Source organism: Lampetra planeri, chromosome 74 (genome assembly GCF_965212315.1).
Source record: "Lampetra planeri chromosome 74, kcLamPlan1.2.h2, whole genome shotgun sequence".
Lineage (NCBI taxonomy): Eukaryota > Metazoa > Chordata > Hyperoartia > Petromyzontiformes > Petromyzontidae > Lampetra > Lampetra planeri.
The window spans coordinates 3,413,562-3,427,014 of record NC_136179.1 but is presented as its reverse complement, the minus strand read 5'-3'; the positions used below and the strand labels follow the sequence as shown (position 1 = coordinate 3,427,014).

At 47.0% G+C, this 13,453-nt stretch overlaps 1 protein-coding gene across 1 annotated transcript; it reads left to right on the top strand.

Annotated features, from left to right (window-relative positions):
- Positions 1-5,883: 5,883 nt before the first annotated feature.
- Positions 5,884-11,765, top strand: LOC144737832 (uncharacterized). Its single transcript, XM_078620707.1, has 3 exons — positions 5,884-6,585; positions 10,779-11,247; positions 11,752-11,765. The coding sequence occupies exons 1-3, from the start codon at positions 5,884-5,886 to the stop codon at positions 11,763-11,765; spliced, it is 1,185 nt and encodes a 394-aa protein (XP_078476833.1).
- Positions 11,766-13,453: the final 1,688 nt, after the last annotated feature.

The window sequence follows — 13,453 nt, the reverse complement described above, 5'->3', positions numbered from 1 at the left end:
GTCTTTCATACTCTTTGGTTCTTTCAGTAAAGTCACGTAGGTAGAAAAAATAAAATAATAAATAAATCACGACGTTTCGATCGCAACACGAGCGGTCGTGCTCAGGCGAAAACATCCAGACATGAGGACCGCCTGTATGAAAACCAGCATGGAAGGGGCCCAGTGTGGGGCCGGCTATGCTAATGGCATAGTCCCGTGTGTGTGTGTGTGATGTGAGGTCTCATGGCAGCAGTCATTCTCCGTTGAAGTCCTGGCATCTGCTGCTCAGCTTCATTCCCCAGCTGTGGTCCCAGTGGCACCGTCTCTCTGCGGAACCGTGTGGTGTGTGTAGCGAGTATCACGGGGTGGGTAGTGTGGTGATAGTGGTCACGGTTAGCACCGATGCACGACCACCGCCACCACCCCTACTGGGCGGTGGACCTGCCACTACAAAGCAGCACGCGGCGGAGGAGTGAGGCGATCGCTCTCGCCACGCGAGCGAGGCCCCCTCGCTTCCTCTTCTTTTCGTGCATCTCCACCTGCACCTCTTCCATCTTCTCCATCTCATCCTCCTCCATGCCCTCTTCTTCATCTTCCACCACCATCTTCTCCTCTTCCTGCGCCACCTCCATCTTCTCCATTTTCTTCTCCTCCGCTAGCAACAGCTCTTCCTCCACCATCTCCACCACCGTCTTCTCTTCCTCCTCCACCACCATTGTTTCCCCTTTGTCCGTCGTCTCCATGTCCTCCTCCACGACCATCTGTTCATCCTTTGTTGTCTCCTTGTCCTCCATCTCTGTATTGTCTTTCTCCTCTCCCTCCGTGTTCTCCTCCATTGTCACCATCACAATCTCGTCCTCCTTTGCCTTCTCTTCCTCCGATTTCTCCTCCTCTGTCTCTACCTCATCCTCCATCATCTCCTTCACATCTTCCTTCGTCTCCTTCTCCACAACTCCTGTCTTCGCTTCAAAGGCCTGGACGAGTGAGGAGGAGGGCTGCGCTGGCTCAGATCTGTGAAGAGACAACACGACACCGTTCCACCTTGCTGCTACGGCAGACATCGCCATCTTCCCATCGTCCGTGGGTGGAATGTGTGGCGGATTAATTCGAGCTGAATAGAAACAGCAATAACGACATGGCCAGTGAGTGTGCTTAGTATTGGTGCTGTCATTCTCATGGCGCCAGGCTATCCTTGAGATAGGTGCATCTGTGTCTCACACAGACTGCTGTAGTTTCACAGTAGTGGGTGGCGTTGCTGTGCAAATTTAGCTGAATAATTTGAAGTGACATTTTTTTGGTTCTTTCGGTAAAGTCACGTAGGTATAAAATGAAAGAAATTAAATAACAACGTTTCGATTGCAACACAAGCAATCATCATCAGGTGGGAAAACCACAGCAAGAAACTTTCTTGCAATAACGACATGGCCATCGAAACGTCGTGATTTAATTTATTTTATTTCATACCTACGTGAATTTACCGATATAACCAAAGAGTATGGATCCCTGTAGTCACGACAACTTCAAATCTAGATTGACATTTTTCTATTTGTATATTCTAATTGACCCCTTGCACATAATGTCCTAAGCATTTCAAATGGCATCGATAGAGATCCTGAACGTCCACTGTGATGGAATGGGTGTGGATCTGTGTGGTCAATGCAGCAGCAATAATAGCCAGGGCGGGAAGCAAGATCTGAACTGTAAGCGGAGAAGAATGAGTGCACGAGCATTTGGCCGCTTCAACACATCCACGATTTCAAAAAAGTATCCGTCAGTGATTTGCGGTCGAGAGAGCAACCTCCCTTGACGTCGAAGGCATCTCAGAGTGCATTGCATGCGATGAGCCTCTCGCATATCTCATCTCATCGCGTTTTAAATTGGACACCCCTCTCAGTGGTAGCTGTCGCTGTGCATTACGAGGCGACTTGGCAGCTGGCCTGGAAACAGGCGATAGACAGCGAAAATCTCACGGTGGATGGAGGGTTACATGGTGAAGATATGCCACTTCGTTATGTGGTCTAACCCAGAAACCAGTTATGAAAAATAAATCTGTCCACAGTATAGCGGAATGTACACGTGGAGTTTGCAGTGTCTGTGAATTTTGAGAGCGCGACAAGGCTTGAGCACCTGTGCGTCACAGCAACATTGACCTGGGTTTGATTTCCACGTTTGGCCACATTCTCCATGTGGATTATGCAGCCACCTGTTCTGGGAAGGTTCTGCAGCTTTCTCCCTGTTACTGAACCCACACAAGCAATGCAAATCGTTCAATTTGGATCTCTAACAGTCGCAACTTTCTTGCAAAATGCGAGCAAACTTGGCAGGATCCTCCTGAAAAAAGTCTTGAGACCGAGTAAGGCTGATGCTGCGTGAGAAGCATGGCAATTAATAACAAAAAAAACACACACACAGGGCGCACACGCAGAGTGGTTTACCGTGGTTCAGCGACTCCGGAGTTTGCTTTATTTTCTTGGAAGCCCTCTTCTCCAAAGCTCGGAGCTATTGGGCCCCACACAGGATTGGAGGACGTGGCAGCGATGGTGGTGGCGGCGGCGGCGGTGGAGGTGGTGTCAGTGGTAGTGCTGCTGCTGGTGGTATCGGTCTGGAGCCATTGTCGCTCCATCTTGGCGAGGCGCTGCTCCTCCTCGAGGTGCTTTTGCTCCACAAGACGCTTCTCCTCCATCAAGTGCTCCTCCTCCTCCTCTTGACGCTTCACCTCAACGAGGCGCTTCTCCTTCATGAGACGTTTCTCCTCGAGGAGCTTCATCTTGCGAAAGCACCTCTCCTCAAGTCGCTTATTTTTTTTCTCAAGACGCTTCAGCTCTATGAGACGCTTCCATTACATCCAGCCATCTATCGGGATCCAACTGCATGGGATCGAAGGTGGAATTATCTTCAGGAATCATTGCAGCACCTTGAATTTCAGCTTTTGATTTCAGTTTCCTATCATGATGCCTGTCCATGCTTGATGACCATGCAAATTCCTTCCCACACACAGAGCAGAGGAATGGCTTCTCGCCCGTGTGTGTTTTCTGATGGTGTTGAAGAGTTGACGATTGTGCAAATGCCTTCCCACACACAGGGCATAGGAATGGCTTCTCGTCCGTGTGCGTTCTTTGATGACTCTGAAGAGTTGATGCCCGTGAAAAGGACTTCCCACACACAGAGCAATTGAATGGCTTCTTGCCTCCGTGTGCGTGGGGCTGTGGAGAGCGTCTCTGCTCCATGTGAGCGTAGTAACAGCAGCGGTGTTATTGAGTCAAAAGTACGCTATCGACCGCAAGGATGTTTAGCGTTGAGTTTTAGATTTCGTTACACACACGTTCCCACTGCTAAACAAGATCACGCGAGGCCACGCTTCGCTATTAATGATTTATTATTCGCTACCTGGTAACTAATGTTATCAGTGAGTCGACGAGGCTGGCCTATTCCACTAAACCTGTACCTATTCCTTATCTATCGGCTATTATCCTACTTCACCTTCTTACTCCCTGTTAGATGCCCACGGCGGTTCGTTGATCCCGTACTCGCAGCGTGCCTCGATGCGTCTCACGGACGTTCGGGTCGCTGGACTGGAGAGCGTCCTGTCGCCTGGCGCTGGAGATAAGAGAGCCCGATCTCTCATTTTTTTTATCCTCCCTACATCAAAGGGATGCGGCTCCTTTCCCTCCCTAACATTCGTGCCTGCGCGCTCAAGCGTAATTATCCCAACCATCCGTGACTATGCGCAAGAGCCCATGCGGTCCCGCTACTCATGCTGTCCCGTCCCTCCCCTGCTTGCCGATCGGGGTGCGCCGTCGCAGTATCGCTGGGGTATTGTGCGGGTTAAACATCCGCATAAACAATCGGTCCCCATCTGCGTTTACCAACGTGGCGGATCCCACGACCCCATACCGTTTTGCCAACTCCGGGTGAGGAGTTAGCATTACCTCACCTGATGGTCGGAGCGCGGGGTCGGTGGGGGATGTTGCCACCGGCACCAGCATCTCGGTGAGCGGCCCGATGGTGACTGCCGTCGCCAGGATAGCGGCCACAGGTGCGAAGCGGGGGCGCGTTGGTTCTCGTCCCAGGAACGGTATCCGCTCGCCGTTGCTCTCCATGGTGGCGCATCGCTGGCGGGGTTGCACGTTGAGTCCCAGCCGTTCTAAGAGGACGGTACCTGCGATACACTCGTGACACAACGCACTCGACACGTAGAACTCCTGGGTGCACACCTGGCTGCCTATGCGGACCTCTAGGGTGGCTCTCCCCAGCAACCCCATTCCGGCTCCGCTCGCCATGTGCAGCGCGCGGTCCGGGGCCTGCAGGTGACGCACGTCGACCCCGATCGCGCTGCAGTGCGCTGCGCTCACGAGCGAGGCCACCGACCCCGTGTCCAGCAGGATTCGGGTACGCACTCTGTTTACCTCCCCTTCCACCAGCGACGTGGCCCCCGTGATCCCCGCCACCAGCTCCCGTAGCCAGTCGCCATGAGTCACCGTTTCCGTTGGCATTGTTGCTGGAACCTGTGTGGAGATCACTCGCTCGCCATTATTCTCACAGCTTGTTTGTGTCGGGGCTACGTCGATTTGACCCCCCGGTGGTCCCCTCTCTATGGGGGCCTTAGTGTTTGACCTTAGCTCTTGTCTAGCTCGGGCGACCTGAGGACAGTCCCTCCTGAGATGCCCTCGCCGATCGCACACATAACACGCCCGGGGAGGGGTGGCGGCTCCGTAGTGGGCTCTTTGCCCACTCCCTCCTCCCCCAGTGCGCTGCTGCTCATACTCTGCTTCTAGTCGGGCTTTCCTTCCAGTTAGCCCTCCTACCGTGGAGTCTAGTTCCCCCATCTCGGATCGGATGGTCTCAACGGAGGATTGCAGCTTGGTCATATTCTCACCTACGTTGGTTATCTTACCGTCCATATCTCCTATGCCGGTCTGTAACCCGGCTACCCAACCCGGGGTTGTTTCGCTGGGTCTCTGGGGCTCCCTTGCCCGTCCCCTTACTGCGATGGCGAGCTCTTCCTCCTCGTCGGAGAGTAGGCTCGCTACGGCGCTGGGGAGATGTCGTTTGGGTGAGGCGCTGTGACTGGAGTTAGGTGATGTGACTGGGTGATCACACGGATTCCGAAAAGCAGAGGAGACGATACGATCCACTGCGCTCCATCTGACCACGTAAAATACGACACTCAGTTTAAATAATTCATGTGTATTGTATATAAGTTACAATGTATGATTGTTTTACTCTTTGTATGTGTATATATACTGTATATATCTATTCGATCATATTGATTCGACACATTCATCCAACAGTGAACAGTGTGATTCTAATACGACTAGCGGGATTTGAATGATTGTAATTCGATTCTATTCCTGCATATCCCACCCCCGGGTTCGCATATTCACTTACTATACGGAAATCCACAGTGTGATTCACTGAATATTCGCGTTATGATCGCGCACCTGTATCACACACGGAGTGAACACACGCGACACCCACTCTCGCACCGCTCTGCGCAGCGCTCCCCCGAGGCGAGCCGCAGAACTACAGAACCACTGTGTACACACGCTCACCCACGTGCTCAGCTCCGCGCAGCGCTCACTCACGTGGCGAACCAGTGTGTACACACACAATTGCTGTGTCGACAGTTAGGCGACTTTGCGTCCGGAGAGTTCGTGGCGACATCTTCAGACGGGTTTCAGACACCGATATACCGTGAATCTCCAAGTAAGTGTCTATTTTTGTGGATACACTCTTAAACGTGTTCGTCGTCAAATTAGCGGGAATTTTTTGCGTCTCGGTTAGACGCGAGTGTCGTTCTTGTTTTAGCAGTTAACAAAATCCAAAACTCAACGCTAAACACTTTAAATCGAGGCCGATTGCGTACTTTTGACTCGATAACACCGCTGCTGTTACTACGCTCACATGGAGCAGAGACGCTCTCCACAGCCCCACGTACACGGAGGCAAGAAGCCATTCAATTGCTCTGTGTGCGGGAAGTCCTTTTCACGACCATCACTTCTTCAGAGACACCAGAGAACACACAAGGGCGAGAAGCCATTCCTGTGCCCTGTGTGTGGGAAAGCATTTGCACAGTCATCAACTCTTCAAACTCATAAGAGAACACACACGGGCGAGAAGCCATTCCTGTGCCCTCTGTGTGGGAAGACATTTGCACACTCATCACATCTTCAGAGTCACCAGAGAACACACACGGGCGAGAAGCCATTCCTGTGCCCTGTGTGTGGCAAGACATTTACAAAGTCATCACATCTTCAGAGTCATCAGAGAACACACACGGGTGAGAAGCCATTCCTGTGCCCTGTGTGTGGGAAGGCATTTGCACACTCGTCAACTCTTCAAGACCATCAGAGAACACACACGGGAGAGAAGCCATTCCTGTGCCCTGTGTGTGGGAAGGCATTTGCACAGTCATCACATCTTCAGAGTCATCAGAGAACACACACGGGTGAGAAGCCATTCCTGTGCCCTGTGTGTGGGAAGGCATTTTCACACTCGTCAACTCTTCAAAACCATCAGAGAACACACACTGGTGAGAAGCCATTCCCGTGCTCTGTGTGTGGGAAGGCATTTGCACGGTCATCAACCATGAACAAGCATCAGAAGGTCCACAATGATAGGAAACTGAAATCAAAAGCTGAAATTCAAGGTGCTGCAATGAGTCCTGAAGAAGTTTCCACCTTCGATCCCATGCAGTTGGATCCTGAGAGATGGCTGGATGTAATGGAGTGGCTCGAGAGTCAACCAGAGAGCTCGGGGTGACTGAAAAAATATTATGTCATGTGGTTATACCTATTAATCCGTATCGAGTATTTTTGTGTGTAATTTTAGCCATTTTAGTTTTACAGTTTTGTGAGTTTAATGACGTGCACAGTTGTGGTTTGTAATGTTATCGGATTACTTGCCGAAGTGGTGTAATGAGCACTGGTTGTGAGAGGGTTCAATTGTAGTCGTTAAGTGTTCCTGTTGTGCTAAAGTTAGAATGCATCTGTAGGTACATCTTTGCTCAATATTTTAAAAAAAATTTTGTCAAGTGTACAGCTTTTTTTGATTGGTATTAATCGATTTTAGATAGCTGATTTCAGGATGTACATTGATGACGCGTTCGTTGGATATATGGCCTTGACTTCAACATAGACGCACAGTGAACAAATGTGGTGAACTTATAAGGAAATCATGGGGAATGATACTTTAACGCTTTGGTATTCCTGGAACGGATATGGTTTGCATTGTACTGGAAATGTGTGAACATAGGACATAATAAATATCTCCTTCGAGTTTTGACGTAAAAATGATTGCAGATGAATAAAAACGTATTTTTAACAAATGTTTGTCCGGTCTTTATTTTATAATGTTCCTATGTCAAGAGAATTTCAGGTGGAGGATCTCCGTCACACAAGTGTGCCCTTAACTGGCAGCATCTTGGCTGTCTACACGATTAACACGTGTTCCTTGAGGGGAAAGATCCCCGTAGTTAATCGTTCATCAACGTAACAGTCCCTAATCCTGAAGTATGTCGGGGATAAACTGTACTCTATAACATGTAAACTGTAATACTATAAACGATAACACTAAACATTAAACGATTATAAACTAGTGTTTAATTTATAACTATGTAAACGTAGGTAAGGTATTACAATGTCATTAGAAGAACACTGGTTGTATAAGAATCGCACTCTGCTCATATGTATGTATAGTGTACTGCTAGATGTCATCGAAAAACAAAAGACGGAATATATTTATATAAATACACGCACAAACCCATTATAAACTCATGACATTATGAATCGTTACAATTATTATGACAATCACAAATTGTGACAAAGCGAAATTCCCACAAGCAAAACACCACGCTCACGTGACGAATTCTTAAACAAACTGCAACACTCAAGTGACAGAACGCCGCAATAAAAACAACATCAATGGACAAATCGTAAAAACAGACAACACAGGCACGTTAATAGCTGTTAGAAGAAGACAACACCTAACACCTTCAACTATACACATCATACAGCCAACTCGTAAATGGGGCGGTATATGACAGCCTTCGCTGCTGTCGACGGGGCCAAGCAGCGAGTGTTTAACTCCATTGTTTCAGAATCCGTGTCATCACCCGGCGACAACGACTTAGCCAAACTACATCTCCCCAACAAGGCAGCCTTCCCTATGCTGTGTATTTTAGCACTATATTTACGGACGCACTTGAAGATAACAATTCGTCTAGAAAAGGCAGGCGACTTGTTCTACCAACAGGATTTCAATTTAAATCCGAAAGAAGTATGAGTGCATTCATGAGTAGTATTCACTAAGCCCCGATGGCACTAACCTACACACAGTTGTGATTAATCAAAGTAAACATTAGTCGCTCATCCCAGCTCAAACATGATCATACCAATTATTTCCAAATCCGTGTCGGGTCCCACGAGAATAGGGCACGTCCACAAACTCTCAAATTGTAAACTCACATTGCATACTCTAACATTATAACCTCTAAGAATATAACCTTTAAACTATGAGCTATACATTTCAACGCTTTAAAATAACACTACAAACTAGTGTTATAGTAAACTATAATGTTGTGAACTCGTATTACAGATTAGAACACCGTACATTGAATTGTGATATTCGAATCTCATTCGAATTCTTAGCTTCACACTCGTGAGTATGTAACATGTATGTAATATGCATGAATGTAATGTCTGTATGTAACATGTATGCATGTAATATGGACGTGCGAACCAAGGGTGGGATATGTGAAATGGAAGGTGCAGGATCAGGATGGGATTAAAATTATTTGAATAACCCTTTGGTGGTATTAATATCAAGCTGTCCACTAATGGATGAATGTTTCATCTAAATGGAATCAAATAACAATATTCAGTATGAATATGTAACATAATCGCACAAACCCAATATTAGCCCGTGAAATAATGAATCATTACAATTGCAATGACTCCGGACTCACACTGCAGAGGGTTATTTTATTTAGCCTTTAACGCGGTTTCAGACCCCAGGCGTCACGATATAGCGACGACGACGACGAGACAGCAACCAGCCAAAACAGCCCCAAACCTCGTTCCTCCCCCTCTCTCATTCTCGGCGTGAACCTCCGCCCACACTTGGTCTCGCCTTTCCTTCTCGAACTCTCTCTTTCTTGTCCCTTTGTTGATGCACTGTCTTTAGATCACCCACCTCTATGACCTCTACCTGACCCCGCCATGGGCGGAGCAACTTGGGGGACATACAGATATGTATGTAAATTATCTGTTCAATCGAACCGGGGGTCGGATATGTGAACTGTGGGGGGGGGGGGGGGGGTACAGGGCAAGAATCGCATTCAATTTTTAGAATAACAATATGGTCGTATTAGCATTTTAATGGACTTAAATATATGTTACGTGCAAATGCAAATCATTAGTCGTAAATGCGAGGGAGGGGTTAAGAGGTGCACGTTAAATCCAGCGTTAACATTTATTTTAGCATCATATTTAAGGACACTGTTGTTGATAAGAATTCGTCTGGACATGGCACGTGCCTTGTTCTACTAGATCAACCAAAATTAGTACAACATTAGTACAATGTCGGTTATTCAGGAGTGTGATTTCATTCAAGAGTAGTATTCACAGAGCCCCGATGACACTAACCTACCTAAAGTTATGGTTAAACAAAGTAATCTTGAGTTACTTAATTCTCAGCTCAGACATGATCATCGCAATCATTTCCAAAGACGTGTGGGGTCCTGCGAGAGCAGGTCCCGACTACAAACAGCTGGGCAGCAGAATCGGAAGTAGCTGCGTCGCCCTCGAAATGTGATGTTGCTGCTGTTGTTGTCGCTGCTGTTGTTGCTGCTGTAGTTGCTTCTGTTGCTGTGATATACGCAGGGTGGTGATGTTCCGTGATGGGATGACGCCTTTGATTCAAGCCTCTGATCAAACTCACCCGATTGACGCCCTTGATCGTCGCATTTGATCAACTCTGATATTGTCTACTCTCACATATTAAGCTCTATCATAGTGAAACATAATATTATAACCTATGAACTACAACCTATCCATTGTAACGCTGTAAAATAATATTACCTATTGGGGTTCACTCCCTCGTCGAGAAGGCGCTCTCTTCCTTTTCTAAAGTTACATGCTAATTTCTCTGCATTCACTTTAAATCGAGGACAAAGCTTTTCGATTTATTCAAAATAGGCGCACAATTACACACTGAGATGCACTTACATATTCATGCATGAAGCACAATGGGCACATTACCCTTCGGTATGTTAATAGACATGCGGATTGTACCTTCCAAAATTAACAATCGAATGCAAATATCCTGAAAGACAAAGGATTGGATCCTAGGGGGGGAGTTATAAGGCGGCTCAGAAGCAGAGCTCAATGCCATTTCGAGAGGGAAATTGATGAGGTTGGACGCTCGACTCGTCGCTCTGCTGATCGCCCTTCAACCGCGAGACAACGCAGCCTGGCGAGCACAATTGCTGTGTCGACAGTTAGGCGACTTTGCGTCCGGAGAGTTCGTGGCGACATCTTCAGACGGGTTTCAGACACCGATATACCGTGAATCTCCAAGTAAGTGTCTATTTTCGTGGATAAACTCTTAAACGTGTTCGTCGTCAAATTAGCGGGAATTTTTTGCGTCTCGGTTAGACGCGAGTGTCGTTCTTGTTTTAGCAGTTAACAAAATCCAAAACTCAACGCTAAACACTTTAAATCGAGGCCGATTGCGTACTTTTGACTCGATAACACCGCTGCTGTTACTACGCTCACATGGAGCAGAGACGCTCTCCACAGCCCCACGTACACGGAGGCAAGAAGCCATTCAATTGCTCTGTGTGCGGGAAGTCCTTTTCACGACCATCACTTCTTCAGAGACACCAGAGAACACACAAGGGCGAGAAGCCATTCCTGTGCCCTGTGTGTGGGAAAGCATTTGCACAGTCATCAACTCTTCAAACTCATAAGAGAACACACACGGGCGAGAAGCCATTCCTGTGCCCTCTGTGTGGGAAGACATTTGCACACTCATCACATCTTCAGAGTCACCAGAGAACACACACGGTCGAGAAGCCATTCCTGTGCCCTGTGTGTGGGAAGGCATTTGCACACTCGTCAACTCTTCAAAACCATCAGAGAACACACACTGGTGAGAAGCCATTCCCGTGCTCTGTGTGTGGGAAGGCATTTGCACGGTCATCAACCATGAACAAGCATCAGAAGGTCCACAATGATAGGAAACTGAAATCAAAAGCTGAAATTCAAGGTGCTGCAATGAGTCCTGAAGAGGTTTCCAACTTCGATCCCATGCAGTTGGATCCCGAGAGATGGCTGGATGTAATGGAGTGGCTCGAGGGTCAAACACAGAGCTCCGGGTGACTGAAAAAATATTATGTCATGTGGTTATACCTATTAATCCGTATCGAGTACTTTTGTGTGTAATTTTAGCCATTTTAGTTTTACAGTTTTTGACAAAAGACAAATAGTTCACTGCTTTAGCCGATCATAATCCTGCACCCCCCAATTCGCATATCCGACCACCGGTTCGCATGTCCAAAGGCCATAGATGCATATTACATGCATACGAGCACAGTTCGCTTGCACGTACGCTATACATACATATGCGCAGAGTGTGATTTTAATACGATCACGTTGAAACTCTACTGCTTGTAATGAGATTATAATACCGTACCTCTGTTTTTGCTGTTATAAATGATGAAACTAGTTTATAGTAGTTTAATGTTTTGTGTTATCGTTTTTAGTGTTACAGTTCACATGTCTTAGCGTACAGGATTCCCTGTATACTTGATGATTAGGGACCGTAACGTTGTGAATCGATAAATAATGGGGCCCTTTCCCCTCCAGGAACTCATGTTAATGGGGAGACAGCCAAGATGCTGCCGGTTAAGGGCAGATGTGTGACGAAGATCCTCCACCTGAAACTCGCTTAAAACACGTTGTTGATATGAATAAATAAACGGACACACATTTGTTAAAAAAACGTTTCTATTCATCTGCAATCATTTTTAAGTCAAAACTCGAAATGTATTATGTCCTATGTTCAAACAGTTACAATACAATGCAAACTATATCCGTTCCAGGAATACCAACGCGTTAAAGTATCATTCCCCATTATTTCCTTATTAGTTCACCACATTTGTTCACTGTGTGTCTATGTTGAAGTCAAGGCCATATATCCAACGAACGCGTCATCAATGTACATCCTTAAATCGGTTATCTAAAGTCGATTAATACCAACCAAAAAAAGCTATATGCTTGAAAAAACCCGTTTAAAATGTTGAGAAAAGATCTAACTAAAGATGCATTCCAACTTTAGCTCAACAGGAAGACTTAAACACTACAATATTGTCCGGAATTGAATCATATCACAACCACTGCTCATCACGCCACTTCGGCAAGTAATCCGATAACATTACAAACCACCATTGTGCACGTCATTAAACTCTCACAAAAACTGTAAAACTAACAAATATTACCTGACGTAATATTTGTTCAGTCATCCCTCACTCTCGGTTTGATCGTCGAGCCACTCCATTACATCCAGCCATCTCTCGGGATCCAACTGCATGGGATCGAAGGTGGAAAATTCTTCAGGACTCATTGCAGCACCTTGAACTTCAGCTTTTGATTTCAGTTTCCTATCATTGTGGACCTTCTGATGCGTGTTAAGATTTGACGACTGTGCAAATGCCTTCCCACACACAGGGCACAGGAATGGCTTATCGCCCGTGTGTGTTCTCTGATGGTCTTGAAGATTTGATGACTTTGCAAATGTCTTCCCACACACAGAACACAGGAACGGCTTCTCGCCCGTGTGTGTTCTCTGGTGTCTCTGAAGATGTGATGGCCGTGGAAATGACTTCCCACACACAGAGCAATTGAATGGCTTCTTGCCTCCGTGTGCGTGGGGCTGTGGAGAGCGTCTCTGATCCATGTGAGCGTAGTAACAGCAGCGGTGTTATCAAGTCAAAAGTACGCTATCGGCCGCAAGGATGTTTAGCGTTGAGTTTTGGATTTTGTTAACTGCTAAAACAAGAACGACGCTCGTGTCAAAACGAGAGGCAAAACAAATCCCGCTAATTTGACGACGAACACGTTTAAGAATTTATCCGCGAAAATAGACACTTACTTGAAGATTCACGGTATATCGGTGTCTGGAAGCCGTCTGAAGATGTCGCCACGAACTCTCCCGACGCAAAGTCGCCTAACTGTTGACACAGCAATTGTGCTCGCCAGGCTGCGTTGTCTCGCGGTTGAAGGGCGATCAGCAGAGCGACGAGTCGAGCGTCCAACCTCATCAAGTTCCCTCTCGAAATGGCATTGAGCTCTGCTTCTGAGCCGCCTTATAACTCCCCCCCTAGGATCCAATCCTTTGTCTTTCAGGATATTTGCATTCGAAAGTTAATTTTGGAATGCACAATCCGCATGTCTATTAACATACCGAAGGGTAA